At 38.5% G+C, this 17,500-nt stretch overlaps 1 protein-coding gene across 4 annotated transcripts in view; it reads right to left on the bottom strand.

Moving 5' to 3' along the window:
* Positions 1-17,500, bottom strand: part of LOC129193802 (1-phosphatidylinositol 4,5-bisphosphate phosphodiesterase beta-1) — a 30,483-nt gene that overhangs the window by 8,366 nt on the left and 4,617 nt on the right. For 2 of the 4 annotated variants that reach the window (XR_008573619.1, XM_054798467.1), the window contains exons 7-30: positions 16,966-17,041; positions 15,494-15,594; positions 15,147-15,310; positions 14,932-15,078; positions 14,693-14,850; positions 13,256-13,338; positions 13,064-13,148; positions 12,816-12,981; positions 11,514-11,569; positions 11,287-11,383; positions 11,035-11,119; positions 10,069-10,193; positions 9,536-9,933; positions 9,365-9,464; positions 8,107-8,211; positions 7,649-7,761; positions 7,311-7,461; positions 6,729-6,782; positions 6,473-6,650; positions 6,257-6,389; positions 5,003-5,079; positions 4,839-4,928; positions 3,375-3,432; positions 3,195-3,281 (exon numbers count right to left, since the gene is read on the bottom strand). Coding sequence is in view for 3 of the 4 variants with exons in the window: in XM_054798467.1 (XP_054654442.1) it covers positions 3,195-3,281; positions 3,375-3,432; positions 4,839-4,928; positions 5,003-5,079; positions 6,257-6,389; positions 6,473-6,650; positions 6,729-6,782; positions 7,311-7,461; positions 7,649-7,761; positions 8,107-8,211; positions 9,365-9,464; positions 9,536-9,933; positions 10,069-10,193; positions 11,035-11,119; positions 11,287-11,383; positions 11,514-11,569; positions 12,816-12,981; positions 13,064-13,148; positions 13,256-13,338; positions 14,693-14,850; positions 14,932-15,078; positions 15,147-15,310; positions 15,494-15,594; positions 16,966-17,041 (2,887 nt within the window). In the remaining variant the exon portion in view is untranslated. Of the gene's footprint in view, positions 1-3,194; positions 3,282-3,374; positions 3,433-4,838; positions 4,929-5,002; positions 5,080-6,256; positions 6,390-6,472; positions 6,651-6,728; positions 6,783-6,810; positions 7,234-7,310; positions 7,462-7,648; positions 7,762-8,106; positions 8,212-9,364; positions 9,465-9,535; positions 9,934-10,068; positions 10,194-11,034; positions 11,120-11,286; positions 11,384-11,513; positions 11,570-12,815; positions 12,982-13,063; positions 13,149-13,255; positions 13,339-14,692; positions 14,851-14,931; positions 15,079-15,146; positions 15,311-15,493; positions 15,595-16,965; positions 17,042-17,500 lie in introns of those variants that run through there. The other 2 variants (XM_054798468.1, XM_054798469.1) reach the window with 2 other exon arrangements.

Genomic DNA, 17,500 nt, shown 5'->3' with positions numbered 1-17,500 from the left:
CTGCAAAGAAGAAAAGGACAAAGTCAGCGAGTCTCGCGATAGCAAAGGAATCAGGATGTGGTGGTGGTCCTTGTTGGATTTCGAGAAAATATTACAATGTCACAAGAACAAAGACGGAATATGAGATGAAAAAATCTTAAAGCTTTGGTTTGGTTTGGTTTGGTTTCATTTTATTTGAACATGCATGCAGGTTACAATGGAAAACATCTAATCTCGAATAAAAAATAAAACCAAGCATGACAGACCAATAAATATAATAATCAAGACTCTTCTGCCTTCAATTTAGCTAAGTTACTGTTAACTTTATGCATTATTTTAGCAGCAATAAAGCCGTACAGTTACGAGAATAAAGTCGTACATTTACGAGAATCAGGTTGCAAATTTATCAGAATAAAGTTGTAAATTTACAACGAAAAAGACGTGCATTTATGAGGAAAGAAGTTGTAAGTTTACAAGAATAAAATCTTTCATTTACGAGAATAAGTTGTAAATTCACAATAAAAAAAAGTTGTAAATAAAAAAAAGTTGTAATATTATGAGAATAAAGTCAAAAATGTATGGAAAAAAGTCGTTATATTTCAAGAGTAAAGGCGTAAATTTATAAGAATAAAGTCGTACATTTATGAGAATAAAGTCGTACATTTATGAGAATCAGGTTGCAAATTTATCAGAATAAAGTTGTAAATTTACAACAAAAAAGATGTACATTTATGAGGAAAAAAAGTTGTAAGTTTACAAGAATAAAATGGTACATTTATGAGAAAAAAGTTGTACATTTACAAGAAAAAAGTCGTAATATTACAAGAGTAAAGTTGTAAATTTATAAGAATAAAGTCGTATATTTATGAGAATAAAGTCCTAAATTTACAAGAATAAAGTCCTAAATTTACAAGAATAAAGTTGGACATTTACGAGAATAGAGTCGTACATTTAAGAGAATCAAGTTGTAAATTTATCAGAATAAATTTGTAAATTTACAATGAAAAAAAGATGTACATTTATGAGGAAAAAAAGTTGTAAGTTTACAAGAATAAAATGGTACATTTACGAGAAAAAAGAATAAAGTTGTACATTTACGAGAATAAAGTCGTACATTTACGAGAATAAAGTCGTACATTTCCGAGAATCAAGTCGTACATTTATGAGAATCAGGTTGCAAATTTATCAGAATAAAGTTGTAAATTTACAATGAAAAAAAGATGTACATTTATGAGGAAAAAAATTTGTAAGTTTACAAGAAGAAAATGGTACATTTACGAGAAAAAAGTCGTAATATTACAAGAGTAAAGTTGTAAATTTATAAGAATAAAGTCATATATTTATGAGAATAAAGTCATAAATTTACAAGAATAAAGGTTGTAAATTTACGAGAATAAAGTCGTACATTTATGAGAATCAGGTTGCAAATGTATCAGAATAAAGTTGTAAATTTACAACGAAAAAGACGTACATTTATGAGGAAAAAAAGTTGTAAGTTTACAAGAACAAAATCTTAAATTTACAAGAAAAAGTTGTAAATTCACAATAAAAAAAGTTGTAAATTTAAAAAAAGTTGTAACATTATGAGAATAAAGTAAAAAAATTCCGAAAAAAAGGTTCTAAATTTACAAGAATAAAGGCATACATTTACGAGAATCAAGTTGTAAATTTATCAGAATAAAGTTGTAAATTTACAAGAATAAAATGGTACATTTACGAGAAAAAAGTTGTACATTTACGAGAAAAAAAGTCATAATATTACAAGAGTAAAGTCGTAAATTTCCGAGAAAAAAGTTCTAAATTTACAAGAATAAAGTTGTAAATTTATGGAAAAAAGTCGTTATATTTCAAGAGTAAAGTCGTAAATTTATAAGAATAAAGTCATATATTTATGAGAATAAAGTCGTAAATTTCTGAGAAAAAAGTTCTAAATTTACAAGAATAAAGTTGTAAATTTACAAGAATAAGTTGTAAATTTATGGAAAAAAAGTCGTTATATTTCAAGAGTAAAGTCGTAAATGTATAAGAATAAAGTCGTACATTTACAATGAAAAAAAGATGTACATTTATGAGGAAAAAAAGTTGTAAATTTATCAGAATAAAGTTGTAAATTTACAAAAGACGTACATTTATGAGGAAAAAAAGTTGTAAGTTTACAAGAAGAAAATCCTACATTTACGAGAAAAAAATGGTAAATTTGCGAGAAAAAAAGTTATAATATTACAACAGTAAGTCGTAAATTTATAAGAATAAAGTCGTACATTTAGGAGAAGAAGATTGCTTTGATAATGATTGCCCCGTATCTCCGTATCTCCACGTTAGATATGGTAATACCAAAGAACAGGAAAGAGTGTGGAATGATTTTTGATCAGGAACAAATTTTGCTTTATTGAATGTTGAAGTATTTCTCGTATATTTTTGATATGAGATTTCCAACTCATTTTATTGTCTATTATGATTCCCAGAAATGTATTTTATTTCACTCTTTCAATATCCACTCAGTCTGTTTGTATTTGATCGTACGTATCCTTTCTGCTATTTCCAAATAGCATTATTTTAGTTTGACTTAAATTCAAGGATAATCTGTTTTTATCAAACCTTGTCTTTTTTTTAATTAGTTCTTGTGTGCTTTCTCCGGAACAAAAGGCAGTGGTATCATCCGCAAATAATACCAACTTTAAGTCCTTTGTCACTTCACAAATATTGTTAATATACAGATTGAACTATTTTGGTCCCAATATTGACCCCTGGGGTACTCCACACGTGTTATTTAAACTCGCAGATGTGTATTCTCCTAGCTTTATAAATTGCTTCCTGTTTGCTTTTAACCCAATTCAAAACTAATCCTCTGATTCGGTACCTTTCCAATTTTGATGTTGAAATATTGTGATTAATTGTATCGAAGGCTTTTGTAAGATGCATGAATACTGCAACTGCACACTTTCTGTGGTATATAGCATTAGTCATTTCGATCCGTGCCATAGAAGTTGAAATGTTAGCTCGGTATCCGTATTGACTACCTGCTAGTAATTCGTTGTTATTAATAAATTTGTCCAACCTGTTATTAAATAGCTTCTCCAAAATTGGGGTAATAAGGAAACCGGTTGGTAATTTGTAAATTGACTTTAATCTCCATTTTTAAAAATTGGAACCACTTTAGCTATTTTCATTTTATTAGGAAAGCAGGATGTGTGTGCGTGTGTGCGTTTTGCTACCTTTGGTTTCTGCTCTTGTATCTCCTGCATGAGTTGGTTGTGTTGCTCCACCAGCTGTTCGTGACGCTTAGCCTGAGTCTCCTCCAGCTTGATGTTCACACAAACACGCTTAATGACATCATTTTACAGTCCAGAAATGATTTTACTATTTTACTGCTGCTTCTTTCTTCCGTTGCTCACCCGTTTTATGTTCTGCACCACTTCATTGACGTACGACTTATTGATCTCCATCTTCTCTCTGGGAAGGTAAAAGACATACGTTAACATGGCGTGTTCATACGCTGGCGTCCTGACATGGGAGCATAAGCCAGGATTATGCCTTTTTGCTTGATTTTTTCATTTTCATCTCTACAATGGACCCCTGCTATACGTCAGCTAAACAGCTGCTTAGAGCCCTGCGGCCACTAGGGGGCCCCCCAGACGCTGACATCAGCAGATGTCACATTTCGTTGTACGAAATGTGACACTTTATTCTTGTAAATGTATTACTTATTTCTCGTAATATTACTTTTTTCTCATAAATGTACGACTTTATTCTCGTAATATTACTTTTTTCTCGTAAATGTACGACTTTATTCTTGTAAATGTATTACTTATTTCTCGTAATATTACTTTTTTCTCGTAAATGTACCACTTTATTCTTGTAAATGTATTACTTATTTCTCGTAATATTACTTTTTCTCATAAATGTATGACTTTATTCTTGTAAATGTATTACTTATTTCTCGTAATATTACTTTTTTTCTTGTAAATGTACGACTTTATTCTTGTAAATGTATTACTTATTTCTCGTAATATTACTTTTTTCTCATAAATGTACGACTTTATTCTCGTAATATTACTTTTTTCTCGTAAATGTACGACTTTATTCTTGTAAATGTATTACTTATTTCTCGTAATATTACTTTTTTCTCATAAATGTATGACTTTATTCTCGTAATATTACTTTTTTCTCGTAAATGTACGACTTTATTCTTGTAAATGTATTACTTATTTCTCGTAATATTACTTTTTTCTCGTAAATGTACGACTTTATTCTTGTAAATGTATTACTTATTTCTCGTAATATTACTTTTTTCTCGTAAATGTACGACTTTATTCTTGTAAATGTATTACTTATTTCTCGTAATATTACTTTTTTCTCATAAATGTACGACTTTATTCTCGTAATATTACTTTTTTCTCGTAAATGTACCACTTTATTCTTGTAAATGTATTACTTATTTCTCGTAATATTACTTTTTTCTCGTAAATGTACGACTTTATTCTTGTAAATGTAGTACTTATTTCTCGTAATATTACTTTTTTCTCATAAATGTACCACTTTATTCTCATAAATGTATTACTTATTTCTCTTAAATTTACGACTTTATTTCTCGTAAATTTACCACTTCTCGAAATCTGAGATTATAATTTTTTTCAATGTGTCCCTAACACTGCGTCGTATAATTTTGTTTATTTTATCTGCGAGTGTGTTTTATTTGTGTCTTTTGTCCTTCTTTTGTCTGAAAAAATCGATACAAAAATTTGCACAATCTTGTCTTAAAGTCGCTTCTGAGAGTGTTTTTAACATTTAAGGTTTAAAGACCCCGAGTGGGCCAACCTGGTTGATGCAAACATGATTGAAAAGGAGGTCATTCGTACTCTTCTGCCAGATGTTTCTCTTTCATCTTGGCCAGGTTGATCTTCTCCGTTCTTCTTCGATCCATCTGCCTCTTCAGCTCCTTCTTCTCCCTGAGCAACATCATCACTTTTTAAACACATTCTAGTCCAGCTTCGAAGTTGACCGGTGCAGATGTTTATCATACTTGCAGCAGACGTCTTTGAGTTTCTTCATCTGCGTGCTGTGGCTCTCCTCTGCCAGACTGCTCAGTCGCTCTGTCAGCTGACGGTTCACAAAAGAGTTCACAAGTGACTTTCCCTAAGCTAATTTCCCAAAAATTACAACTTCATTCTTTGTTTTGTTAGGTTTTTTTTTACTTTGAAAAATTATTATTAAAAACAATCATTTATTTTTCTTTGTTAGTTCAGCTACTAAAATGACATTATTTTTCTTCATAATACCTTAGTCTCGTGAAATTATGACTTGTTTCATGATACAACTTAAAGGGGACCTATTACGCTTCTCCTCTTTTCCGACCTATAAATGTTAAAATGTTGTATTTTCGTGTTAAATGATACCAACGCGTCAGATAATGAGGTTTGCGCATTTGGAAGTGAGAAAGCAGTTTTGGATGGCTCTGCACGCTGTGTTTTACAGAGTTTTTTTTAACCGACTTCCCACTGACGTCAACGCAACTCGGACTTCCTGCCATCCCACCGCTCTGCTTCGCTCTGCTCTGTTTACCGTGTTAGCACGTATGGCTCCCAGGAAATGTTTGTCCGGGTGTGCCTGAAGACGCAAGCATCAGGCAGAAGTGGTTGTTGTTGCTGATTCCCGCCCAGCAAGAGGAAAATATGCTCATCTGTCAACGGCACTTCACACTGTTTTGTGAACATGGGCCAATACGAAGCTGGACTATCCAACAACATTCTTGTTAAAGTTCATTCTAGTTATTTTTAGAATAGCCTGGGGCTGCACTTTGGACACCCCTCGACTACAAAGTCAATCATAACCCAAAGTCCAAATGTGGGTTGAGGTATGTCTCGTCAAAACTTCTCGCCACTCCCCAGGGTGGTGACATTCCATGTCCCAAGAACCAGATTTCAGTGGTGGCTGCTGGCCTTTCAAACAGGGGAAGATCAAATTTAAAGGGGAAGTTCAGCTTCCCTTGTAGTCAATGAGCAATCACCGCTGGCTGCAGAGGCATCAGCTGCTTACGTTGCTATGTGGCGGGCCGCTCCGCCCAGTGAGCCTGCTAGGTGGTTGGGTCGATTTTTACGTTTATACGCGGCAATATTCGGCAGTCGCCCTCCCTCGTTAGTGGTGGGTATATAGGGGAGAGATTCCGTGTGGCTTTTTTGTAAATTAGTGGTCAGTGCCTGCCATCTTCCATGATGAACATTTTAACAATTATACTGCGTGTGACCAGTGAACAGTGAAAGCTGGAGGCTTGCGTCACCGTCTTGATGTGTTCCCTCTGCAGGTACTTCTGGCTGTAGTACTGTTCCTGCCTCAGAGCCACAAGCTGCTGCTGCTGCTCGTCTCTCAGCGACTGGAGGCGCTCATCTCGCTCACCGTCTGAAGACGTCGCCCTGAGCAGCCATCACAAACACACCAAAGTGCTGAGACGTCGCCTCAGTTATGACGAGTTAGGAAACAAGGAGGAAGCGTCCACCTGCTCTTGCTGCACTGTCTGGCTGTCTTCTTGTACTTGTTGTTGATCTCTCTCAGCAGCTCAGCAGTCTTCTTCTGGTGCCTCCTCACCAACTCCTTCAGCTCCTTGAACTGACGTTTCTGCTCCTTCTGGTACACTTTGGACTGCTGCAGGCTGGCCAGCGAGCACACTGGGACATCTGTGCAGCATTCAAGACGGGTGTTTAAGTCTCCAATCAACTTTACGGACACAAATGTACGGGAGAGAACATACTGACCTATTAAAACACTTAAAACCAAATCTTCAGTCTTTGGTGCAGGCTTGGCTACATCTGAGGTCAACAAGAGAAGAAAGAACATCAACAGGAACATCTCATCATCCCAAATGACCCTTGTGCTATGTCTCAAATGGAATACGGTAAATCGCGGCCTATTCAAAGTATGGCATTCGCCTCTCTGCATTTTCTTTTCTCTGCTTTAAATTGTAAATAATTACATTTTTCCAAGTGTAAGAACACAATTCACCAAATATTTTATATCGGGAAGATGTTTTGACAAGATGTGATGTTGTTAAACTGCACGTTTTGTAAGTAAAATACCGTGTATTTGTTCCATGAAATTGGATTCATTTATTCCAACTGTCAATTATTTTCATTTAGTCGTGTGTCTGCTGCCATTATTTCACGTTAGGCCCTCCTCTTCCGCGACACAGCCAAGATGAGGGTATTGAAGGTGGTAAGTGTCCACCACTGACAGCATACAGAACTTCTCTGTGTGAACACACTGTGAATGAGTAAGTATACAGTAAGTCTGTAAGTGCACCAATTGAAACACAGCATTGAAGTCTGTGTCGGTGCTACCTGTGGTCGCTGCTTGCTGACTGGCTGCCGAGGCTTTGGGTGTTGCCGTGATGGGGGTGTGGCCTGCGGGGCCAGGGGCGGGGCTGAGTCCATTCTCCACCAACGCTGACTTTGGATCGTTCTTACGCTCGGCGCCGCTGTCAGCGTCATCCTAAATGCCCAAAACAAGCAGAAATGTTTCCTTGAAGACAATCTTGGATACAATCAGTACAATGTTGTATGTGATAACATACAGTATAAGCCACTGTACAATGATTCCACATTTAATCAGGAGGGTTGGTTCATATCTTCCTACAAATGTCAGAAACTGGTAAGAAGTATTTCTACATTCGGGCAACCTCGTTCTGGGCCTCGTCCTCTCCGTCCTCCAGCGTCAGAGCCGCCAGCTGTTTGGAGCGCTGTTCCAGCAGGTTGATGTATCGGATTGGGTTGGACAGAGCCTCGATCACATCTACGTACAGAGTAAAGCAAATCATTAACCAGTTTCATTTGCAGAGAAGAAATGTGCGTATTGCCATTAGGCACATATACAGTCATGGCCATAATATTGGCATACCAAAGATGCCAGTGTTTTTAGCTATGGTTGTATATATTTAATTTGGTTTTATTCCACACAGGTATGGCCACAATACAAAACAAAACACACATAAAATATTATTACTATTTATAATATTAGGTATTGATATTCCTACCATATGTCTTGACAGAGTCAAAGTGGAAATTCTGTCATTTAAAACAAAATTAAGTTGTCGTTGGGCCATAAAAACAGTGCACTTCTTTTTGTCTTTGTCTTTACCTGCAAAAGTGTCAGGGACATAGTCTTTGACTTCGATGTAGACAAACACAGCCGGCAGAATAAGCGACTGGTTCTTCTCATTCCTCAGGCCAATATAGCGGTACCCTTGACAGAAGACACATGAAGTCATTTGGTGGTTAAATGAAAAATGCTGGAGGACCTACAAGAGCAGCGTTTTTTTTAAAGTGCCAACAGAAAATGAACAGGAGTGTCCAAAGTGCGGGCCGGGGCCATTTGTTCCCTACAGGTCATTTGTTTTCAAATTTAAATTAAACAAGACCAGCATCAGAATTAAAGGAAGGAGGATGAGGGCCACACTTAATAAGTTAGCATAGCATAGTATGCATATGTTGACCTATACAGGTGGTCCTCGTGTTGCGACGTTCCTGTTACAACACACACCCATAAATTCTTCCCACAGTCCTCCCTCGCCACGTCACAGTTCAAATTTGCAGATTCACTCTTTCACAGGTTTTCAAAAATATATTAATGAATAAATCGTGGTGTATACGGCCTATTAGTACAAAAAAATACGTATTTAAGCTAATGTTAAGTTATGCTTCAAATGAACGAAAATAAAAATATAAGGCATTCAAAGATGATGATGAAATGTGCTGTACACTGGTACACTGTACACTGGGTGTCCGTCATGTTACTGAAATGTTCCATGAGACACACAAGCACCAGACTCAATTGCCGCTCAATTGGCTTGTATGGCAGGTTTGAATTATTTCACAACAGGCAGAATAGGTGACTATAGGGGTGTTATTTCATGTTTAGAGGGCTTTAACCTGCTCCTATGAAATGGACAGTGATAACAACACTGTGTAGTGGTCTCATTACTGAGACTTCCTCCTCCAAATAAGCCTGTGTCTCCCTTGCTTGCAACGCCCCTTCAAGTGTGCAGGACAACCTCAGGGATAAAAGTAAGGAGTTGTTTCCTTTTTTGTTACTGTTTCATTTCATTTTTTCCAGTTAATCTTTTTATCACTCTATTTTTTGTGTCCTCCATGTGTTCTGTTTACAGTGTGAGTGACTTAGGTGTTAATTTAAGTAGAATTCAAATATCGTTTCCAGCTTATACTACAACTTGCCGCTGTACTAACGCAACTCGTACGTAAACAGAGGCCCTCCTACTGTATATTGAATTGGTTTTAGCGTTTTCGACACAAAATGTCTGTAAATCCTTACATTTTTGTAAAAACGCCCGTTTGAGTAAACAGTTTGGACACCCCCGAAGTAGAAGACAGACAAGTACCAGGTCTTATTGCGGACACTGGAATGATGCGATGGCCGATAAACTTCCCTCCTTCCTCAAAGGCGCCGATCCTCAGCGAGGCCAGAGTTGGAAGAATCACCTGTCAGAGACGGGGGACAGATATTGTATCACCATAGCAACATCAAACCTAACCAGACTCTCATTTCACACCTTCTTGAACACGATGGGCTCCTCGTCCCACACCGGATTGACGGCGTTGTTGTTCTGCGAGGTTTTGGTCTTCAGAGCTTTCCTTCTGGTGTCTGCGGGAAGTCCGAACATCTCCACCTCCACGTACACGCCCACCCTGCGCTCAGTGAGGAACTGGCCTGAAATCACCTGAAGGCACAGTTTGACAGGGGCAAGGTGACACACGTCTTTAAAAGGAACACAAGCAGCTCCCTGAAGGCGGACCTTCACTGAGAGGGTGTTGGCAACGATGCCATCCACGGTATTCTCTGTGAATGGGTCAAAGTGTTTGTCCGGCCTTCTCATGAACTCGGGCTTCAGCCTGTAGCCGCTGCGACCGTTGTACTCGAACATGAAGAGGTTCAGCTGCATGGACAGATCTGCAACAAAGGACTCCTACAAGCTTGAACTTGTTCATCTTTCTTCATGATCTCTCTTCAAAGCCACTTCTTTATGCAGGGTGAGCTGAGAGGACATGCTATAAATAATAATTCTAATAATAATAAAGCAGAGACCTATGGTTTGATAATTGAGAGCCACCAGTTGACAGCCAGCGTTCCAGAAGAGTTGTGGCATGAAGTTGGATGAGTCCACTCTGGTTCCTTTGGGATAAATGCGACTTAGTTGGGATTTATTATACCTGGTCGATGCCGGCTTGAGGAAAATGACTACAACGCTTTCCACTGCTGGATAACGTCACATATGTACACTCACGGGCCACTTCATTAGGTACACCACCCAGTGAGATGCCCACTGATTACAGTACATTACGGTTATTCATTCCAACATCTCCAGCGAATGGCGAAAAATTGCAAATAATTGTCCATTTTCAAATCATTTGCTTTGGTGGGGGCAGACTTTCATAAGGCAAATCATTCATAACACATTCACCTGAACTCTGCTACACCTTTTACCTCACCAAACAGCTAGTCATAAATAAAGCTAGTCAGCTAGTCATAAATAAAGTCGTAAAAATCATAAAACGGAAGCAATATGTTTATGCTAGTCAAAGATCCCCTATTTGACAGGAGAACTCTGTCTATTGCAAAACACTAGTCGTAGATCCTTTACACGACAGGATCGCACTGCTGTTTTTAAGGACAATCAATATTTATTATATTATATATTAATATATTAATTACCAATAAAAATACAAAAATACAAATTATTTTACCTTCTGTAAGTACATGAGAGGATTAAAATATTAGGTATGATGCAAATTACAAGCACAAACACAAAAAATATTGTTAAAAAAAAGTGTCTCTCAAAAGTGAGCGTCATCTTTTTGCTTTGAATCTCACTAGCTTGTGCAGGTGTACCTAATGAAGCGGCCAGTGAGCATCCACGCAAACACACTCCATGAGCATGTACCGTCAGCCAACACAAACGAGAGATCATTTTCAAAAGGCATCAAAAAGAGGAAGAAAAAGAAGCAGTTGCCATGTATGTGCGGTCGCCACGGCAACTGTCGCTAAGGATACTCGACAAACTCCACCGGTGACTTGGTGAGGTGCTCCAGAGCTTTGGTCTCCACGAAGGACGACATGTGGTAACAGCGGGCCGCCTCTATATATACACATACACGCGCACACACACACACACACGCACACACACGCACAGGACACACACACACACACACACACACACACGCACGCACAGGACACACACCTCGATGCATTTCTTCCTCATTAAACATCAGTGTGAGAAAAGTGAACATCCGGCTTCTTGCTTACTCTTGGAGGATTCGAAGGAGTTGAACTTAGTGGGCTGGACATAGTTGACCAGAGTGGACATCTCCTCTGTGGCCACGGCCTCACGCTCCGCTGAGCCCTGAAGAAGATGAGGAGGAGGAGGAGGAAAGTTCAAGAGCGCCACTGCAAGCGTCAAAAGCAGTGTGGCGTTTTTACCAGGACGACGGTGCGCAATTGCTGCTCTAAAATGAGACATCACCGTCACTGACCTTTTTACCATCATCATCTTCATCGTCATCATCTTCCTCACTCTCAGCGTCCATCTCTGTTCCAATGAAAGAAGTTGACTGACTCACCAACACTTGATCTCGAACAATGTAAAAGAAGAGCGGTTTCATCATCTCAAAGCCAGTGCATGTAAAGCATGTTGCATGTAATTGTTTGTGAACGCAATCGCAGACGTCTCATTTCGTTTGATTTACACACAATAAATTTGTCTTAAAGGGGACCTATTATGCTCTTCCTCTCTTCTGACCTATAAATGTTGCTACGATGTGGCATTCTCATGAGGTTTGCACATTTGGAGGTGAGACTTGAAAGCAGTTTTGGACGGCTCTGCAGTTTTTTATAACACAGAGTTCCACTGACGTCAAAGCAAGCTGGACTTCCTTATATGGGCATGCCCAGCACCCCTGCTCTGCTTCGCTCTGCTCTGTTTACCGTGTTAGCACAGATGGCTCCCAGGAAATGTTTGTTCGGGTGTGCCTGAAGAGGCAAGCATCAGGCAGAAGTGGTTGGAGTTGCTGATTCCCGGACAGCAAGAGAAAAATGTGCTCATCTGTCAACAGCACTTCACACAAGACTGTTTTGGGAACATGGGCCAATATGAAGCTGGACTATCCAACAAACTGTGGCTGAAGTCCAATGCCTTTCCAACCTTTGCTGACCTGTTGTTGTAAATAGCTGCTAACCTACACGTCTAGAGCTCACATAGTTGTTGATCATTCAGCATTATTCGTTGGTCGCGTCTTGTCTGTTGTTATCTACCTTCTACGTTGCTGTGTTCTTTCTTTAAAGACACCGTGAGTAAGAATGGTATGTGGAATGGTAACCCCAAAACAGTATGAACTACATCATTCAAAAATGTTGCAATTTTGCGAAGTTGGTGCTAAAAGCCATAGCATTGTTGGCCGATATCACATTGTTATGATAATATCGGGCCAATAATTATGACTGGCCAATATTATCGGACATCCCTATAAATAATGTATAATTTTTAAAAATGTCCAATTACGATAATAATCATTAATATTTTTAATATATATCATTATAATTATGTAATATTTAATTACAAAACATTAATATCATTTATTATTAGTATTGTGTTTGTAGTTTGCACTGCGTCTTACTGTTTGGTTAGTTGAGTGGGTCAAAATATTAGAGACAGCTCTTAGTAGGACGCAGCACAAATCACAACCATAATAACAAACGTATTGTTAAATTGAAGGATTTCTGATGCAGCTTTTGTATTGGCTTTACTGTACATTGTGCAGGCTTCTCTTCTGACTTACCTCCCGTGTTCGTGCTAGGAGACACCGGCTCGTGGCCCTGATTGACCGGCTGCTCCGTCAACCTCTTGGCGTCAGCGCTGTTGGAGGCTTTGTGCGACTTCTTGTTCTTGATGAGAATTTTGCCCATCAGCTCTTGTGGACTGGGCAGCGGCACGCCCGATTCCAGCTGTTATAGAGTGGTTTTAAAGTGGTCAGGACAAAACTATTTTTATTCAATATTTGTCTTGTGTAAGTGTGTGTGTTCTTACAGGGTATTTATCCAGTGGGTCAATCAGCAAGGCCTCCCCAAAGATTGATCGACAATATTCAGCCATCTTAGCCTGCTGCTTCAACCTGATGGAACAGAGAAAGACATTTTAGCCTGTCAAGAGAAACACATTCATATTTCACTGAGACAAACAATGCAAAACAATTTCAGCAATGTGAAAATGAATCCTTACGAGTCGACGTGATTCTCAAAAGATAAGATAACCGGGAAAGGTGACGTTTTGAAGGCGCACTCTGCAATGGCCTCAATCACTTCCTGGCAATGAAAAAAAATAAAAATAAATAAATATATATATTACCAATGTGACAACAGCATCAAAATACGTATATAACATTGGAAAAAGTATCTTGACAGGAAAATAATTTAACAAGAAGAGCAGAACAAAGACAAACAACAGTTTAGTGTACACATTTTAAGTGTTTATAGTCCTAAATTGTCCTAAACAATTATGTTCTGCTCTATCTTACGTTTTGTTCATTTGTATATGAAGTACACGCACCCTATTCTTCTCCAGGAAAACTTCCGATGCTCGGTTTAAAAATTTGGATATATAATCCTCCATCTTGGCAGTCAGATTCATTAATTCAGGAATGAGCATAAAAATATCTTGAGTGCATTTGACTTGCTGCACTCCAGCTACTGCACTGTTGCGGTAAAAACAACAACAACAACAACAACAACAAAAAGTAGCCTTTCCTCTATGGAAGGACAGCAGTGATGAGCACCTTCCAGCTCATGCACGCCTCATCTCTTCAGGAATGAGGAGAGTACTGCAGCGCCTCCGCATGCCATTTTTCTGTATTATACTGCCCAACTAGCAAGAATGATGATGTCACACGTTAGAGACATTACACGGGCTGTAGAAAGGCATGGTGTAGAATAAATGTTTATCTAACATCATACTGTATTACTGGCGACATGCTGACACAAACTGGAACGTGTCATGATCCAACTCAGTGCACTCACCGAGTGCACTCAGTCGGCAGGCTGGGCCTGTGCACTCAGCTGAGATGATGCAGCGTCGTCTTATGTTTCTTTCTGTCCTACATTTGATTAGGAAATGTCCAAATTCAGCTATTTTTACTTAAGAAAATGTTTAAAATGATTGGACTCGTACAGAAAATGCATTTATAATACAGTTAAATTGACACATGTTCATTTTTTACTATAAAATAAAATATTAACATCGTCATTGTTTTTTTTTTTTATGAGCGAGGCTGTGCCTCACCTGCCTCCCCTGACCACACATTGCTGATCAGTGATACTTGTATGCTGTACATTTGACTTGTATTATCACGCATTTATAAATTATTACCAATTTATGGTGAATGAGATGTGTTTTTGTGGAAAAACAAATAAGAATAACAAAAATAATTTGACCAAAAATCTGCAAATTTGCTGGGTGATGGAAGCTGAATTGCGAATGTGCAGGGAGCCACTGTAATTCCTTAAATGGCAAATATATTTATCTTTCTATCTCTGAAATGAAATCTGAACTTGAACCATATCTTGACTGTTTTATTCCACATCATAAAAACTGAGCGTACTGTCCATCTAAAGAGACAGGAAGTGTGTGTGCGTGTGTGGTGTTTGGGGGGGGTGTCATCACCTTGAAAGAGATCTCAGAGGTCATGGTGAAGCCGTGCGTGATGACAGGCTCCTCCTCGGCAGTCCTTCCTTTCCACACGTCCAACTCCACACAGCGACACCCGGCCAGCAGAACCTGCCGGTACATCTCCACCGAGGAGCTTCCTGCGAGCTGACCCGCTGCAACAACGCAGTGACGTTAAACATCAGTGAGAACACACACACGAGTAAATGTGTGTGTGTGTGTGTGTGTGTGTGCACCTGTCAGGTAAGTGTTGTGAGAAGAGTTGACAAAATAGTGAGACAGAGGGAAGCTCATGTCCTCAGACTGATCCAGCTTGTCTGGTGGGATGATGCCGTTCTCATCACTGGAAAGATAACTGGAAAACGCCTGCACGGAGATGAGACCTACCCAACACACACATTGTATGCACACGCTGAGTAGACACATTTATTGTGTGTGTGTTTATGTATACCCTGCTCCAGCAGTGTTTTGTCCTGCTGGTGTCGATCAAGCATCGTTTGGGTCTGAGCGGGTCGCAGAGGCGGGTAGAGGATCTCGTTCAGTCTGGGGTCTCTCTGCTTATTGTTGATGAATTCTGTCATCTGATCCACTGACATCGTCCCGCCATCGCCTCCCCTATGTCATAACAATGAATTCATTTTATTTTTACAATATGCAAAGGGCGAATAAAAAGTGAGCTGCAGGTCAAAAATGGCCCCCGGGCCGCACTTGATGTTTCCACGGTTTAGCTTTTTTCACCACACCGTCATCTCCTGGATATGTCACGTCTTTGCAGTACAATAAACTTGATTTACTCACTGCAGTTTAAAGATGTTTCCGAGCTCAGGGCGAGGACACAGGTGGTCCAGGAAGCTCTTGTAGACCTCTAGAGTGAACTCCTCCAGTTTGATGCCGTCACCCTGTCAAGCAGAGAGGAACATCGACACGACATGACGACAGCAGATCTTTCCTGCCTCTCTTATGAACTTTGTGTTTCCTCAGACTGAAAGAGGAACGTTTGTGAGGCTGAGCACACAGTCTGACGTGTTACTTCTGTCTTAAAGAGTTGACGATGAGATATTTGTGTGCTTATCTGCCCGCTTCGTGCACTGTGAGTCACAGCGGAGAGGAACGTCAGATGAAAGCCATCAGATAAAAACAGCATAAAGGAGGAGAGAAACCCCAACACTCAGAGAACATCAACGTTTCCAGATCAATGACTGAACGACCGTCTAACTTCAGAATATTTGAAAGAGTGTCAGCATCTTCAATAGTCAGATACAGGAGAATGTAATATGATTCTTCAGTAACACATCATAAAAACCTTATTTGATGATCCAGGAAACTGGGTTTGACGTTACAGCTTCTGAACCTGAATACATTAAGAACATTTTTTTTCCAAAAAAACCCAATATGTACAAAATAATAATAATAAAAATAAAAATAATAAAAATACATGGTGTATTTAGTACCTGGCCTTCAGTGGGGACTTAGGTAAGAGCAAATGGAACGACTCGGTGATTAAGGGTTCAGACAAGACCAAATATCTACGCTACAACATCATCTGGAGCAGTTCAGAATCTGATTGGTTTAAAAAAAAACAAAAAACAGCTTCATTTCTAATATTGAGAATGTAAAATGGACCAGCACTCCTGAATCTGAAGGCCCTGGGCAGATAACATTGACACGGCAACACATCCTGATTGGACAAAACAATCTAACACACATAAACATATTTGTAATGCAGCCAAGAGAAAAGCTAGGAAATAAAAATAATAGACTGTTGGAAATAAATGAATATAATTTAATGGAGCAAGTAAGGCAGAGGAGGCTTTGCACCGAGGTGTATGATGCATCACAATTTAAAATGATTAAAATCAAGTAAAATAATTCCATTTTACATGAAAATGTGCTATGTACATTTTATTCTATGTTTTATTACATCTTAGTTTGATTTAATTAGTGTTATTTGTTGTTTGTTTTTGAATGTCTGTTTCAAATATATTTCAGTTAAATCAAAGAAACTGGAATGAAATCAAATGTATTTTTAATGATGTGTATTCTACATTTTAGTATTATTATATGTATTTATATTCTATGTATATTATATGTATTTTTTATATTTTTATGTGATGTGATTACTTATTGTTTATCTTTGAATCTCTGTACAGTATCTGTATTATTTGAAATAATTATCCCAATGAATACAATGGCAACACCCTCGTTTACAGTAATAGTAGTGTTTTTTTTGGAGTGTTAAGGGGTCAAAATGGGGCCATGTGGTGTGTTACCCGTCCATAAGGTAGGCGGCAGCTCTCCAGGGCGTTCTCCACCCGCTTCCTGTCCAACGAAAACAACCGAACGATGCTGCAAACAAACAAAAAGATATAATAATTATTATTGTTATTGACTCCTCATATTAAAACACAATTATTATCAAATTGAGTGGCATTTGTGTCCCGCAGCTCTTTTTTTTTCTTCTTAAAAGTACAATTAATTCTTGGCAGTTGAAAATTCCGGCGCAGCATAATGGCAAAGCCACGCCGATGCTCTGCTTCAACTTGCGCTGAAACTGCAGACTGAAAACTGCATCCAAGTCTCTGAATGGTGTAAATAGCTCAAGTAAAACCAGACTTGTGATCAATAATATTCGCCATGATTTTGTAATCGTCTCGATCTTGTCAAACGTTTGTAGCATTTCTTGAAATGCTGACTTTTCAACTACCCCTGTATATTAAAGAGCAGCATTTCTTTTGCAATGACTTCCTGTGAATGCACAGAATTTTGCACTGTTTCGTTTGTATTTACTTTGCTGACCAAACATGT

The sequence above is a fragment of the Dunckerocampus dactyliophorus genome, chromosome 14 (genome assembly GCF_027744805.1).
Source record: "Dunckerocampus dactyliophorus isolate RoL2022-P2 chromosome 14, RoL_Ddac_1.1, whole genome shotgun sequence".
NCBI lineage: Eukaryota > Metazoa > Chordata > Actinopteri > Syngnathiformes > Syngnathidae > Dunckerocampus > Dunckerocampus dactyliophorus.
This window is presented reverse-complemented; position numbering and strand designations above follow the sequence as displayed.